Here is a 16625-nt window from a genome sequence, read left to right as displayed (position 1 = left end):
CCAGCACTTTGGGAGGCCAAGGCGGGTGGATCATGAGGTCAGGAGATCGAGACCATCCTGGCTAACATGGTGAAACCCCGTGTCTACTAAAAAAAAAAAAAAAAAAAAAAATTAGCCAGGCGTGGTGGCAAGCGCCTGTAGTCCCAGCTACTCAGGAGGCTGAGGCTGGAGAATGGCATGAACCTGGGAGGCGGAGCTTATAGTGAGCCAAGATGGCACCACTGCACTCCAGCCTGGGTGACAGAGCAAGACTCCATCTCAAAAAAAAAAAAAAAAAAAAAAAAAAATTCAGGTGTTTTATTAATCACGAATAAATAGTTAACTAATTATTCAATAATAATTAGAGATGAGGTTCCACAATGTTGGCCAGGCTGGTCTCGAATTCCTGACCTTAGGTGATCTGCTTACCTTGGCCTCCCAAAGTGCTGGGATTACAGGCTTCAGCCACTGTGCCCAGCCTAAGTCCCTAAGATTCTAATGGAACATACAGAGAAAGCTGACACACGGCCCTTTACAAAGGCACTGCAGATCAAGCAGGGGAAATGCCTAATGTTCAGTAACAGGGCTGGGACATAAATAAAAATATATATACTATCTAGGTTTGTACAAGCACACACTATTAATAACTAACTAACTAAAACTCCTGGGCTCAAGCGATCCTCCTGCTTTGGCCTTTCAAAGTGCTGGGATTCCAGCTGCCCAGTCTTCATTGGGCCCATCTTTTTCTGTTGCCTTCGCTGGTGATTTCTTGAGTGTACCTTTGCCACTGCATGAAACTGCTCTGCCCTAGGTCCCTTTGAAAGCCTCTTGCTGACTTCATATATTATGATGGTTTTCTCAGTCCTAATCAAACAGGAGGTAAAAGGCACTCATTTTCCTACAAAAGATTCTCAGAAGGGGCTTGTCAAGAAGTGATTATTTTATTCTCTTCCCTATCGTCAAATAGCAGTTAGTACTAATGTACTCATATTCCCTTGTGAGAGATTATTCAGTGTCACTGGAATCCAAAATGCACGTCAGATGGTCACGATCACCGAGGCTGGATACGGAACATGCATAAATGTGGTCATATCCAGAGAATAGGAGCTGTCTGGGAATAAGGCAGACAGAGGGAGGAGCACACAGAGAGTCTCAGAGCCTGGCATGGCACAGACCAAGAAGGCCGACGGCCTAAGCCTGGAACTCGAGTCTGTCACTTATGAGCTGGGTGCCTATGGACAAGTTAATAAACTTCTCATCTGTAAAATGGGAATAACAGCAATTACTCAAGGGTTTGCACAAAGCAAAAAACCAGTGCAGATGTTGGCAACTCTGGGCCCTCAACAGTGGGACTCTTTTTTTTTTAAAGTTATTTTGTAGTGACGAGGTCACACTATGTTGCCCAGGCTGGTCTTGAACTCCTGGGCTCAAGTGATCCTCCTGCTTTGGCCTCTCAAAGTGCCGAGATTCCAGGTTCCCGGCCTTAATATTGCGACTCTTAGCACTGCTAAGTCCCATTACAGTTTCTGTCTAAGGGCACGGCTGCAGGTCTTCTTTGAAGGCCTGTGATTGGCCCTAATCGGAACGTTTTAGGAGTGGAATCCGTGTCTAACCACGCACCGCATAACGCTTTGGTCAACAAAGGCTGCCTAAGTCCCATAAGAGTCTTTTTTTTTGAGATGGAGTCTCACTCTGTCGCCCAGGCTGGAGTGCAGTGGCACGATCTCGGTTCACTGCAACCTCAGCCTCCCGGGTTCAAGCAATTCTCTTGCCTCAGCCCCCCAAGTAGCTAGGATTACAGGTGCCCACATAATGTGTGACTAATTTTTGTAGTTTTAGTAGAGATGAGGTTTCACAATGTTGGCCAGGCTGGTCTTGAACTCCTAACACTAGGTGATCCACTCGCCTCAGCCTCCCAAAGTGCTGGGATTACAGGCTTGTGCCACCGCTCCTGGCCTGAGTCCCATAAGATTCTAATGGAACATACAGAGCAAGCTGACATACGGCCCTTTATAAAGGCACTGCAGATCAAGCAGGGGAAATGACTAATGCTCAGTAATGGTGCTGGGACATTTGGTTTTCTGTATGAAAAATAGGCATAAATAAAAAAAACATATATATATATACTATCTAGGTTTGTGCAAGTACACACTATGATTGCACAACAACGCATTCACCTAATGACACATTTCTCAGAATGCAGCCTCATTGTTAAGTGACACACGACTGTATGTTAGTTGGCTGTGAGTTTTTGCTGAGAGCTAAACAGCTTCCATTGAGGGTTCTGCCATCTACCTAGGGTCAGTTGAACTAGGAAGTCCCCAAGATCTCTTCTGTAAACCTTCTGTGACGTTTCCTGTCTTGGGCAGACAAGCTGGATGGAGCCTAGGGGAGGCTGCTTGGTGACGCTTCTCCCAACTGGCAGAGCGCCTGTAACCCGGTCCCATGGACGTCTCCATTTTAGTGACCCTGCTGTGAGTGCCACATTTCAAAACCTGCAGACGCAGGGCTCCCATTGGCTTCCGATGCTGAAAATGCCCAGTGTGGAGAAAAGACTAACTGTCCTCAGTGCGGTTCTTCGATGAGAAACTCCTTGTTGGGTTCCCAGAAAGCCCGGTTTCAAAGACTCTGACCCTGGGACGGGCAACAGGCACGCCAGTTTCTCAATGTCTCTGAAGACGCACTCCTCCTGTCAAGTCACGCTACCACTGGCTGCGTGGTATGCTAGACCTGCGCTTATTCTTAGCATTTCATATGCTATCTGATTTCATGATTGCAAAACTTTTGCAGATGGGTCTGACTACCCAAAGAAAGAAAAAAATCTCTGGGGTCCTACAGTGCAGATCTTGACAGAGCTGAGGCCGGTCCCACTTGCCTGCAGGGAAGAAGTGAGACACCAGAGAGGCCAGGATGAGCCGGGGGCTCTCTGCAAACCTGGGCTCCAGAGTCCAACAGATCCTGGCTCCACCATGTACTTGCAAGGTGAACCTAGATAAGCCTCAACATCTTGGGTCAGGTGTGGTAGCTCGCTTGAGCATAGGAGTTCAAGACAAGCAGGACAACATAACAAGACCCCGTCTCTACCAAAAAAAAAAAAAACCCCAAAAAACCCCCCAAAAACCCCACAACATTAACTGGGTGTGTTAGCATGTGCCCGTAGTCCCAGCTACTCAGGGGGCTGGGGCAGGAGGATCACTTGAGTCTGGGAGGTGGAGGCTGCAGTGAGCCGTGATAGTGCCACTCCACCCTAGGCAAAAGAGTGAGACCCTGTCTCTAAATAAATAAATAAATCAACCAATCAACCAACCAACCAACCCACCCACCCAGCCTTGACTTCTCCAAGCCTCAGTTTCCTTATCTATAAAATGGGCATTGTGTTTATATGTTACAGTGCTTTGGTGAGGATTAAAAAAATATTGGGTACTTAGAGCTTAGTGCCAGTGCTGGGCACATGGCAAAGTGCTCTGTAAACGGTGGTTAGCACTGTTACTGTCCTTGTTACTACAATTACTACATCCCTGCTAGGTGGGGTTGAATTTGGCTACACTGGATCTGAAGACAGTCTCTGGTTCTGTTTCTCCAGGGGCTCTGTTCGCAAAGGTCTCCAGATCTCAGCCTGTCACCTCCCAGGGTCCCCGCTATTCTGCAACAGAGCCACAGAGAAAGAGCACATGTGCCCTGGAGTGGCTCCCGCTGTCGAGGGTAACTTCATGTCCAAGGCTGTGGAAAGAGAATCTGGGAACTGGTCATCTTCCTGAAAAATGCACTTGTCTGGCTGGGTGCGGTGGGTCATGCCTGGAATCCCAGCACTTTGGGAGGCCGAGGCAGGAGGATTGCTTGTGCCTAGGAGTTCAAGACCAGCAGGGGCAACATAGGGAGACCCTGTCTCTACAAAAATTTAAAAATTAACTGGGTGTGGTGGTGCACACCTGTAGTTCCAGCTACTTGGGAGGCTGAAGTGGGAGGATCACTTGAGCCCTGGAGGTTGAGGCTGCAGTGAGTTATGAGCACGCCACTGTACTCGATCCTGAGGCAAAAGAGCAAGATCCTGTCTTTAAAAATAAAATAAAATAAAATAAAATAAAATAAAATAAAATAAAATAAAATGCATGAATCTAAGGAACACACGTGGGCTTTACACAGACAGGTAAGAAAACGCCAAGTGTCAGAGACCTGGCTGCCAACTTGGTCCTACCCCAGCTGACTATGACCTTGGATAACCTTAGCCTGTTTGGGCTTCACGTTTCTCATCTGAAGAATGGGGAGATTCAGAATGAATATGGGTTTTCAAAGGACAGTGGTGAGATGTAGGATGATCAAGTGCCAATCAAACACGCCTGTTGTAATAATACGATGGAAAAGATACACGGAGCCCACATGGCTCCAGAAACCTAGCTGGTGCTCCCCAGCTGGGTCCTGAAGTGCCAGAAGAATTATCTATTCGAAGTTCTTAAAAGCCTGGCTAAGATTTAAATGATAATAAATTTTACAATGCCAACTATTTTGGCATTAGCAAATTAGGTGTTCAATCTATAAACTATGTCTACCTACTGCAGGGCATGGTGGTTCATGCCTGTAACCCCAGCACTAGGGGAGACTGAGGTGGGAGGATCACTTGAGCCCAGGAGTTCAACACCAGCCTGGGCAACATAGCAAGACCCCGTCTCTACAAAAGATATAAAAATTAGCCGCGTGTGGTGGCGTGTGCCTGTAGTCCTGACTACTTGGGAGGCTGAGGTGGGAGGATTCCTTGAGCCAGAGAGGTCGAGGCTGCAGTGAGCTATGATTGTGCCACTGCACTCTAGCCTGGGCAACAGAGTGAGACCCTGTCTCAAAAAAACAGCAAAGGGGCCTCTGGCAGGTCTGACTAAGGCAGAGACCCTGGGAAAGGTAGTGTCTTCCAGGTTGCACAGCCAGCAGTCAAGGTGACAATATCTCCTTTCCATAAAATTCTGACCGTGGGGGCAGAATGGCATCTGCGGTGCAGATAAATGGGGCCAGCCTCCATGTGGTGCTGTCTGACTGGCTCAGGTTAGAATTGGTGTGGGAGTCTTCGGCCTCATGGGGATCCCCTGGCCCAGGGCAGGGGTCTGAGGCACAGACCCTTAGCTGACACTGCATCTCTGGGGTCCAGGCCTGGGCAGCGTGCACCTCCTTTTCTACTGGACAAGGACTCTACCTAGATGAGGACATGTGTCTCCATGGTTCCTCAGGGAGAGGCAGCAAGCATGGAAATTTAGGTTCTGCTGATGCTGGGAGTTGGGGAGGAGCCCAAGGATACTCTGGACTCTGGATGGTGAGTCCAAATCTGCAAAGCAATGGGGTGGGTGCTGTATATGCTCCGATGATCCTCTCTCCCCAGCCTCCCAGGTAGCTGGGACAATGGGCATGTGCCACCACTCTGGCTCATTAAAAAAAAAAAAAAAAAAAAAATTAAGAGATGGGGCCAGGCGTGGTGGCTCACGCCTGTACTCCTAGCACTCTGGGAGGCCGAGGCGGGCGGATCACCTGAGGTCAGGAGCTCGTGACCAGCCTGGCCAACATGGTGAAACTCTGTCTCTACTAAAAACACAAAAAATTAGCTGGGCTTGGCGGCAGGCGCCTGTAATCCCAACTACTTGGGAGACTGAGGCAGAAGAACTGCTTGAACCCAGGAGGTGGAGGCTGTAGTGAGCCGAGATCACACCACTGCACTCCAGCCTGGGAGACAGAGCAAGACTCTGTCTCAAAAAAAAAAAAAAAAAAAAAAAAAAAAGAGATGAGATCTCACTACATTGGCCAGGCTGGTCTTGAACTCCTGGGCTCCGAGAATGCAAGATGAAAAGAGAGACACCCAAGGCCAGAGGGTGTGGGGAGATGGTGGGTTTTATACCACCTCTCTCTTTTATACCACCTCAGTGCCCCGAGAGACACAGCATCATCCCATAGTGTCTCCATGAGACCCATCAGAACCTCAGGAGGTGGGGTGAGGGGTGGGGAAACAGGAGCAGTTTGGAAAAAGACCCCTAGGTGATTCTAACGCATGTGACCACCCACCCAGTGGGAAGCACTGATCTTTAATGCATCTTTAGAAAAATATAATTTCTCCTTCTGGGAGATTGGTGTTCTTTTAGTTAGCCTTTCTTATAAATATCTATTTTAAATCAAAGCTATTGGTAGCATTATCTTCTGTGCTATAGCAAGTACAGTGCAGTTGACTAGCTAATTATACTGCCTCTATATTAAAGCATTCCAACAGAATACTACAGAATAGAGAGTTATCAAAAAGCAGCCTTGTCACGGCGGTCAGGCTATTTCATTAATTGCAAAAACAGAGTTCTTTTTTACAAGTGGCACTATGCTTAAGCACTTGTCAGATTAGGCAGGAGGAAACATCTTCCACTTCTGCGTCTGTTTCCATGCCTAATTAAAGGTTAGCGATGTCCCGTGACACACGTGGATAGTGGGGTGCTTATGGGGAACTTTGCTTGAAAAAGTAGAGCCCTGGACAGGACAGACTCGAAGATGTGTAGCTGTCTGGTATCCTTGTGAAATGACAAATCAAATTTGAGGGAAGAGGAGAAGTCTCAGTGGCAGAAAGATGGAGAATTTCAATGGGTTAGAGAAAGAAAACCAATTAGTCAGTCCTCCAATATATCCAACTACAGAAAGTATCATTGGAAAGCATGGGTGGAAACAATTCAATGAACTCAGGGCAAAAGATTCTGCCCAATAAGCCTTCTGCTTATGGGGAATGCCCTCTCTCCAAGTGACTGTCACCAAACACCCTGGCACATGTCTCAAAGATCAAGGACCCACTGCCAAGTATTCATGGGAAAACCACCCGCAACTCCAAACAGCTGAGCCCAAAGCTGGGAGCTTGGAGCCTCCTCTCCCAAGCAGCAGCCTAATTCAAGGCCCCACCGTGCGTCCGCGGGTCCCCCGTAAGAGAGGAAAGAGGGGAAGGGGACAGGAAGAAGAAAGCAAGCAAGCAGCTCCGTGGTAAGTAAAGGGGAGTTCTTTGAGTAGCCAAGACTGCGGGGTCAGGGTTCCCCATGGCAAAAGCATCAGGTTGCCAATTTGCGAAGTCTTATTCATAAAAATATTTTCCTAATAATTGTATTTGAGGCTATACATTATACACATTAGGAAAAACAAAAAGCCCTCAGAAGGGATCTCATTCAATTAACCTTATTCCTTTGGGGTGAGAGGAAACCCTGGCTTGGTAAAGTCAGATGCTTTCTGCATGTGGGTTTCGTATCAGCGAAATCTGGCAACAAGGAGTTAAGATAATTAAAATCAGAAGTCTTGTTACTAGAAGATATGTTTTGATTATTAGATTAGATGAAGATAAAGTAGCAATGATTTTGGAAGAAGTATCGCTGAACTGTTTCATTAACTGCACGGTATTAAACAATTCCCCCAAGATACAGATAACGAACATTAATTTGCAAAACCGCATTTCATTTTTTTGTGAAGGCAAACATTGAAACCTTAACTGATTTGGAAGAAATTGCTCTATAATAAAAAATGTGAGGTCTACAGCCTTGCTCTCTTGTAGCCGGTGTGTATCTGAGTCACGCCCTTTAACTCGACAATGGAGAGAAAGGCAAATTATCTCATAATAATGCCATTGCTGGGGTCAGAAATGGCTGTAGCATGAGAAAATGAGATTAAATCTAGAAATGAAAACTGAATCCTGGTACTCATTGGGTAAGCTGATGAGAGAGGAAGAAATGGCGGTGAAAAAATAAACGACCCGGCTCACGGTGGCTCACGCCTGTAATCCCGGCATTTGGGAGGCGGAGGCAGGTGGATCACCTGAGGTCAGGAGTTCGAGACCAGCCTGACCAACATGGAGAAATCCCGTCTCTACTAAAAATACAAAATTATCCGGAAGTGGTGGCTCATGCCTGTAATCCCAGCTACTGGGGAGGCCAAGGCAGGAGAATTGCTTGAACCTGGGAGGCAGAGGTTGCAGTGAGTCAAGATGGTGCCATCGCACTCTAGCCTGGGCGACAGAATGAAATTCCGTCTCAAATAAAATAAAATAAAATTAAATTAAATTAAAAATAAACGACCTGGCTGAGGACAGATGGAACCATTCAACCATTATCGCCAAAGTCTGCAGGACTGTCTCCTCCAAGGGACCCAGTGCTGGGCAGTTCTCAGTGAATGGGTGAAATTCACCCCAAAGAGGCAGAAGAAAGGAGCGATGGAGGGTCGTGGGAGCCATCAGCATCAGCAATAGATTTGCTGGAAACTGAGTTTTGGCATAAATTTGGTCATGTGTCGAAAATAAAATTTCAATTAAAAAAAAAAAAGACATTGGGCCAGGTGCAGCGGCTCATGCCTATAATCCCAGAGTGTTTTGGGAACCAAGGTGGGAGAATTGCTTGAGCCCAGGCGTTCCAGACCAGCCTGGAGAACACAGTGAAATCCCATCTCTACAAAAAATTAAAAAACTAGCTGGGTGTGGTGGGGCACGTCTTTGGTCCCAGTTACTTTGGAGGCTGAGGCAGGAGGATCGCTTGAGCCCAGGAGTTCGAGGCTGCCGTGAACTGTGATCCTGTCACTGCACTCCTGTCTGGGCAAGTGAGTGAGACTCCGTTTCCAAAAAAAAAAAAGAAAAAAAAAAAAAGGCAGTGGCTCATGCCTGTAATCCCAGCACTTTGGGAGGCCGAGGCTGGTGATCATTTGAGGTCAGGAGTTTGAGTCTACACTGGCCAACATGGTGAAACCCCGCCTCTACTTAAAATATAAAATTTAGCCTGGCATGGTGGCGCATGCCTGTATTTCCAGTTACTCAGGAAGCTGAGGCAGGAGACTTGCTTGAATCCAGGAGGCGGAGGTTGCAGTGGGCCAAGACTGCGCCACTGCATTCTAGTCTCGGCGACAAAAGCGAAAATCCGTCTCAAAAACAACAACAACAACAACAACAACAAAAACAACAACAACAAAAACAAAATGGACCTAAGTACATCCTAGGACTACTTCATACCACAAAAGCTTTCCTTTAAATGTTCACAACGAACGCTGACCCACTTTATTCATACAACGAATATACTTTACAGCCACTCATTCCCTCACCCACCCAACACTGAGGTACCGGGTTGGGGAAGGAATGGGCCTGAACGGGCAGTCCCCGGGCAGAGCAGGGAACCCCCAGCCCAGGGCTGAAGCCCTGCCCTGAAGGTCCTGCCTTCTTTGCTGTCAAGACAGACAACTCTTAGAGTCTCCCCTGGCTCTGAAGCCTGTGAATCAAGGGTCCCAGGACCCTCTTCAAATTACACTTGCTTCAACAGATCGTAAATACCTAAAGTATAATCACCACTTTTTAATATGTGGAAAAAGCTCTGGGTTCTGTGTCTGGGATAGAAATTTATGGAAAAGCCAAGAGTGTCTAGTGGGAGGGAGCCTGGATTCAGTCCAGGCTGCTTCAGCAGCACCTGGACAGGGGCTTGGTCAAGAGAAATGGTGCTTGGTCAAGAGAATGTCCCTTAGATTAGAAGGTCAGATGTGACTTCCATGGACCTCTGGGGTTTCATTTGGCTCAGGCACCAGAAGTGCTGGAGTTATAGTACACCAGGTCCTCCTGCGGGGGTATCCTCAGAAAGCCAGGATGCCCTGCAAAACTTGGTTAAAGAGCCAGGCGCAGAGGCTCACACCTGTAATCTCAGCACTTTGGCAACCGGAGGTGAGCAGATCACCTGAGGTCAGGAGTTCAAGACCAGCCTGGCCAATGTGGTGAAACCCCATCTCTACTAAAAATACAAAAATTAGCTGCGTGTGGTGGCAGATGCCTGTAGTCCCAGCTACTCGGGAGGCTGAGGCAGGAGAATCACTTGAACCTGGGAGGTGGAGGCTGCAGTGAGCTGAGATCATACCACTGTGCTCCAGCCTGGGCAACAGAGCGAGACTCCGACTCCAAAAAAAAGGGAAATGCTGTCTACACAAGGGCTGATGGCAGGGTTCAACATCCAGTCTCTCTGCCGTGGACTCCGGGACTCTGCTTGTTGCTACTTTACAGAGGTTCAAGGTTGCCACACTTGCTATCAAGTCCAGAAAGGCAGAGGGTGTGTGTGTGTGCGCGTGTCCAGCCACCCGCCCTGCCTCCTTGGGCCACCCTTGGCCCCCGCAGCCCCCTTACTTTGAGTGTGCTGTTTTTGGCGCTCAGCTGCTGCTCAAGCTGCGAGATCTGGCTAGCCGAATTCTCCCGCAGCTTGGTGAGGCTGGCCTGGAGTCTCTGCACGTCCTCCACCAGCTGTGCGATCTCCCGCTCCTTGGCGGCCAACTCAACTTCTAGGCTGGAGCGGGTCAGCACCTCTATGGCCTGCTCCTGGGGAGGAGAAAAGAGATGACAAAACTGCACTGGCCTTGAGGCAGGTGCTTGGGGCTACCTGTGCTGGCAATGGAGACAGAAGCTGCACAGACGTCAGTGCGTGGATGGTGATGGCAGGACGTCACTTCTTGCCCTTGCTTGCACTTCCCCTATGCCACCTTCCTCCCCCTGTGGTTAGCTCCCACCTGGATTCATTCACTGGACAAATATGTACTGAGTGCCCACCATGTACCAACCATATAGCAGTGAATCAAAGGACAAAAGTCCAGGCTGGGTGCAGTGGCTCACGCCTGTAATCCCAGCACTTTGGGAGGCCGAGGTGGGTGGATTACCTTAGGTCAGGAGGTCGAGACTAGCCTGGCCAACATGGTGAAACCCTGTCTCTACTAAAAATACAAAAATTAGCTAGGCTAATTATAGGCGTGTGGTAGTGGCCTGTAATCCCAGCTTCTCGGGAGGCTGAGGCAGGAGAATCACTTGAACTCGGGAGGTGGAGGTTGCACTGAGCTGAGATTGTACCACTGCACTTCAGCCTGGGCAACAGCATGAGACTCTGTCTCAAAAAAACAAAAAGAAAACAGTAGAAAAGTCCCTGTCTTCCCAGGGCTTACAGCCCAGCAGGGATGCGGCAGGGTGAGTGAGATGCAGAAAATACACTTACTAGTAATGAAAAGTGTGTGGGGTGACCACTGTCAAAGGAGACTTAAAACTGAGGCCACAGAGTCAGAGTTGAGAGAGGCAGGGGGTTTAATAAGATGGCCAGGAAAAGACTCACTGCGATGGTGATGTGTGAGCAGAGACCTGGAGGAGGAGGAGGTGGGGAGGGGCTGCTGAGCGCTGGGGAAGAGGGAAGAGTGCTCCAGGCAGGGGAACGGCAGAGTGGGTGGCTCAGAGGAGGAAGCCTCCCTCGAATGCTCCTAAACCACTGAGATTTTCCACCACAAGGTGGGATTCAAGGTCCTTGAGATTCACTGTTAAATTACCCGGAAGCTGAGATATTGTCTGACAAATTGAAAACTCTCTATCAGCATTTTTTTCTTTTTTTTTTTTTTTTGAGATGGAGTCTTGGTCTGTTGCCCAGGCTGGAGTGCAGTGGCGCGATCTCGGCTCACTGCAACCTCCGTCTCCTGTGTTCAAGCAATTCTCTTGCCTCAGCCCCCTGAGTAGCTGGGATTACAGGTGCACACCACCACACTTGACTCATTTTTGTATTTTTAGTAGAGATGGGGTTTCACTATGTTGGTCAGGCTGGTCTTGAACTCCTGACCTCAAGTGATCCACCCACCTTGGCCTCCCAAAGTGCTGGGATTACAAGCATGAGCCACTGTGCCTGGCCAGTATTTTATTTAATACAAGAATTTTTTTTTTTTTTTTTGAGATGGAGTCTCGCTCTGTCGCCCAGGCTGGAGTGCAGTGGCGCAATCTTGGCTCACTGCAAGCTCCGCCTCCCAGGTTCATGCCATTCTCCTGCCTCAGCCTCTCCGAGTAGCTGGGACTACAGGCGCCCGCCACCACGCCCGGCTAATTTTTTGTATTTTTAGTTAGAGACAGGGTTTCACCATGGTCTCGATCTCCTGACCTCGTGATCCGCCTTAATAAAAGAATTAAAAGTTGTGGAAGATGTATATTTGGTGTTCCTTTGTTGAAGAACTCTTAGGATAATTGATTAAAAAAAAAAACTGGCTACCCACCCCTTAACCTCACCAAATGCTCATTGTGGAAAATACGCAAAATAGAAAAAAGGTAAGATATTAAAAAAAAAAAAAAGGAAAAAGTCAAATCTGTAATTCTACTTCTCAGTGACTCAAGTAGTACTTTTTTCAAGCTTTAAAAGTAATCACGGGGCTGGGTGCCATGGCTCACACCTGTAATCTAAGCACTTTGGGAGGCAGAGGTGGGTTGATCAACTGAGCTCAAGAGTTCGAGACCAGCTTGGGCCACATGGCGAAAACCCATCTCTACAAAAAAATACAAAAATTAGCCAGGCATAGTGGTGCATGCCTATAGTCCCAGCTACTCAGGAGGCTATGGTGGGAGGATGGCTTGAGCTTGGGGAGGTTGAGGCTGCAGTGGGCCATGATTGCACTACTGACCTCCAGCCTGGGTGACAGAGCAAGACTCAGTGTCAAAGCAAAAAAAAAAAAAAAAAAAAAAAAAAAAGGGAATCCTGGCTCCTGAAAGATTCTGAAATCTTTTCTGCAGGGCAGATGCAATTCTGGGCATGACAGACGGGGACCGGGGTGGAAAGGGCAGAGCTGCATGGTGTCTATGACAGCTGAATCCTGGGGGCAGCTCATGCTGTAACACAGAAAGCCACTGTCCTTGCTGCTGTCCCCTCTGAAGTGCTCAGTTTCACGTCCTGATCTTGCCTGTATTGTGGGGAAAGGGTGGCACCATGGCCCCGGCTGGCAGGTGCAGCTGGGCCATCCCATGCACCGTGTGCTCGCCACGGATTTTCAAATTTGGGGACAGGCATTCACTCGGAAAATAATGTTTCATATCTCCCTCAGGGAAAATGAGGCCTTTACCATTTAAGTCTGTAAAGTTTTGTGTGCAAAGAGGGTACTCCTTCCTGCTTCTTTGATTTGTATGAGGTTGTAAAAAAGGTGTTTCGGTTCTCCTGACCTCTGACAGCTGTGCGCGTGGCCTTGGGGGGCTAGCGAGCATCTCCTGTTGGCTTATTTACCAGGCACAGGCTGTCCACGCCCATTCTGTGCAGCGTGAGCTGCACGGATCATTGCCAATTTGCAAACTGTTGCTGGTGCACAGTGAGGCAATTACAGAAATCGAGAATAAGTGTTTAGAAACTTTTATAGCGATTCGGCATTTCGGTGACATTTTAAATGTCTTTTATATAAAACGATCAGTCTGCCACAGACTGGAAATTTAAAAAACAAAACAAAACTGTCCATCACAGGGAGTCTGGAAAGCACTGCTCTGAATAACGCCAGGCAGGGCCAACGTCACGAGCCCTCCAGGGTAGGAGGACCAGGACAGCGGCACGTGGGCCTGAGCCACAGGAGGGGGGAATGGGTGGGCCTCGGGAGGGCTGGTGGGACCTTGTCGGAAGGAAAGGGGGCTCCATCTCAGGGTGGGTGCCGGGGAAGGGCGGGGGACATGCAGGCAGGTGCAGAGGCTGGCAGGAGTGTGGGGCGGGGCTGGAGGAGTGACGGCTGCCAGGGGTGGCCAGGGGTGGCCAGAGGTGCCTGGATGTGTGGTGGCAGCCCTGGGGAGTCCCTGCCAGCTCTGGAGCAAGGAGGGGACATGGCAGAAGTGACATGTAGGGAGGTCAGTCTGGGCACAGGTTGAATCATGCTATATCACATCCTCATCTTAATCTTCCACCCTGAAGGGTGCTGGCCATAGACACTGATTAAAGGGCTTTTACGAAAAGAGTCAGTAAAACCAGCCAAGGGAACATGGATTTTACGAGGGGCAAGTCAAAGTGAATGTATCTGGGACAGGTGCTTCTAATGACACAGGTCAAAGGTGTGGATTTCAGTGCTGTCCCTGGACCCAGAGTGGGGACCGGGCAGCGGGTGGTCGAGGGCTCAACTCCTGAGCCCTGCTGGGCATGGCCACAAGAGCTTGGCCACATTGGCCAACTCCCAGGAACTCAAGCCACAAACTCCTCCTTCATAAAATAGCAAAAAATCATCGCCGTCTCGCATGAACTAAATGAGGTGAAAATGAACCCCAAAGCAGTAAGACCTTGGAAATGACACAGACATGACCATCCTTCCTTTATCTGTTTTTTTTTTGTTTTTGTTTTTATTTTTTGAGATGGAGTCTTGCTCTGTCACCCAGGCTGGAGTGCAGTGGTGTCATCTCAGCTCATTGCAACCTCCACCTCCCGGGTTCAAGCGATTCTCCTGTCTCAGCCTCCTGAGTAGTTGGGATTATAGGCACAAGCCACCATGCCTAGCAAAGGCAAATTTTTATAGTTTTAGTAGAGATAGGATTTTGCCATTTTGGCGAGGCTGGTCTCGAACTCCTGAACTTGTGATCCGCCTGCCTTGGTCTCCCAAAGTGCTGGGATTATGGGTGTGAGCCACTGAGCCTGGCCCATCCTTCCTTTATCTGAAACTGTGGCTCACTCCATCTCAACACAGTGGGCACTCCCAGTTATCCCATCACAAGGACACAAGGGAGAACGAAGAAAGAAATGGAGAGGGGCTTGGGGAGCGATCCAGGGGGCCTGGATGAGAAGCAGCGGCCTGTCAGTCCATAGGGTGATGGCTGGCAGAAACATGGGCAAAAGCTAGAGAGGAAATCAGAAAGAGGAAGAGGTGGCCTTCAAAGCTTTAGGGAGGCTGGGTGCGGTGGCTCACGCCTGTAATCCCAGCACTTTGGGAGGCTGAGGTGGGCGGATTACCTGAGGTGAGGAGTTTAAGACCAGCCTGACAAACATGGTGAAACTGCATCTCTACCAAAAATATAAAAACTAGCCAGGTATGGTGGCGCACACCTGTAATCCCAGCTATTCGGAAGGCTAAGACAGAATTGGTTAAACCCAGGAGCAGAAGTTGCAGTGAGCCCAGATTGCGCCACTGCACTCCAGCCTGGGTGACAGAGTGGGGCTACGTCTCATTAAAAAACAAACAAACAAACAAAACTATGCAAAGCCAAGCATGGCTGCAAACTTGGGCCAGCAGCTCACTTAGCGACTGCTCACCTTCTAGAATCGGGGATTCCACTGGGATACCCAATGGATGGGTTTTGGCCTTTGCTAGATCTACAGACTCCACTGTTTCTCTGCTGCATTCTGCCAGCCAAGCCCAACAGACCATTTTTCCGCTGGCCCAGTTTCCTATGTTTGCTCCCCAACTGGCTGCAGCTGGAACCCACTGGCTATGTGGGAATACACGCCCGTGGGGAGCCCCACGGGGCTGCTCTGGGGAGACTGAACCGGTGCCATGTAAACACAGCACTTAACCGATGATGAAGTGTTTAAGCGCCCCTAGGATCCACAACGGACTCTACCTGCAAAAACATTCATTTCCTTCTGAAATGTTTTGGTTGCTGCAGTCCAGGATAGTGCCAGAATTCTTTTCAACCAAAACACTGAGCTCAGGGGCCCCATGTAGACACATGAGAACGGATGGCTTCCTTTGCAGAACCAAGCGGGACCCCAGGGGCCAGGGGAAGCTGCTGACCCCGTCCTGAAGGCTGCCTCCCACCCTGGCCAAGGTACTGCATCCAGTTTGTCTAAACTTAGAGGAAGGAACTGTAACAGAGCCAAGGGGACATTCAGTTAAAATTAAGGTCCAGAGTCCATGAAGTATGAAGGACGTGATGGCCTGCTCAATGCAAATCTTTTCTCTGTATCTCTATATCCAGAAACACTTCAATCACAACTGCTTTTTTTTTTTTTTTTTTGAGATGGAGTCTTGCTGTCGCCCAGGCTGGAATGCAGTGGCATGATCTTGGCTCACTGCAACCTGTGCCTCCAAGGTTCAAGCGATTCTCCTACCTCAGCCTCCTGAGTAGCTGGGATTACAGGTGCCCACCATCACGCTCAGCTAATTCTTCTATTTTTAGTAGAAACAGGTTCTTGCCACATTGGCCAGGCTGGTCTCAAACTCCTGACCTCAGGTGATCTGCCCGCCTTGGCCTCCCAAAGTGCTAGGATTACAGGTGTGTGCCACCACACCCAGTTTCATATTTACTTTTTTGGAGACAGGGTTTCTCTCTGTTGCCAAGGATGGAGCACAGTGGCACGATCATAACTCACTGCAGCCTCTGCCTCTTGGGTTCAGGCAATTCTCCTGCCTCGGCCTCCTGAGTAGCTGGGACTACAGGCACATGCCGCCATGCCCAGCTAATTTTAAAATTTTTGTAGAGATGGGGTCTTGATATTTTTCCCTGGCCAGTCTCAAACTCCTGGCCTCAAGTGATCCTCCTGCTTCAGCTTCCCAAAGGGCTGGGATTACAGGCATGAGCCACTGCCCCCAGCAACAAATGTTTTATTTAATGTTAATTTTAAAAAGAAAGCTAAAATCTATTCTTAGAAGGGAGTCTTAATACCTTGATCTAGATTCATTCCTGGGGAATAATTTAAAAGCCACAGTCTGGGGTGCCAGAAGGCCCAACTCAGGTCTTAGCTCAGCCATTAGATTGACTGTGCTTTGGGAAAAGGTGTTCACATTCATGGAGCTTTTGTTTCTTCATCTATATAAAAAAATAGGGCCAGGAATGATGACTCATGCTTGTAATCCCAGCACTTTGGGAGGCTGAGGTGGGAGGATCGCTTGAGCCCAGGAGGTCAAGGCTACAGCGAGCCATGATCACTCCACTGCATTCCAGCCTGGGTGACCTAGTGAGA

The 16625-nt window shown here is 48.7% G+C and overlaps 1 protein-coding gene across 9 annotated transcripts in view; it reads right to left on the bottom strand.

The window, feature by feature from the left end:
* The window catches only part of CUX1 (cut like homeobox 1), a 465511-nt gene that overhangs the window by 96780 nt on the left and 352106 nt on the right, over positions 1–16625 (bottom strand). For 6 of the 9 annotated variants that reach the window (XM_055292664.2, XM_055292668.2, XM_055292666.2 and 3 more), the window contains one exon: positions 10109–10297. In XM_055292664.2, coding sequence (XP_055148639.1) covers positions 10109–10297 — 189 coding nt within the window. The remainder of the gene's footprint in view (positions 1–10108; positions 10298–16625) is intronic. The other 3 variants (XM_055292665.2, XM_063646292.1, XM_055292667.2) reach the window with 1 other exon arrangement.

The sequence above is a fragment of the Symphalangus syndactylus genome, chromosome 9 (assembly GCF_028878055.3).
Source record: "Symphalangus syndactylus isolate Jambi chromosome 9, NHGRI_mSymSyn1-v2.1_pri, whole genome shotgun sequence".
In the NCBI taxonomy this organism is placed as follows: domain Eukaryota; kingdom Metazoa; phylum Chordata; class Mammalia; order Primates; family Hylobatidae; genus Symphalangus; species Symphalangus syndactylus.
This window is presented reverse-complemented; position numbering and strand designations above follow the sequence as displayed.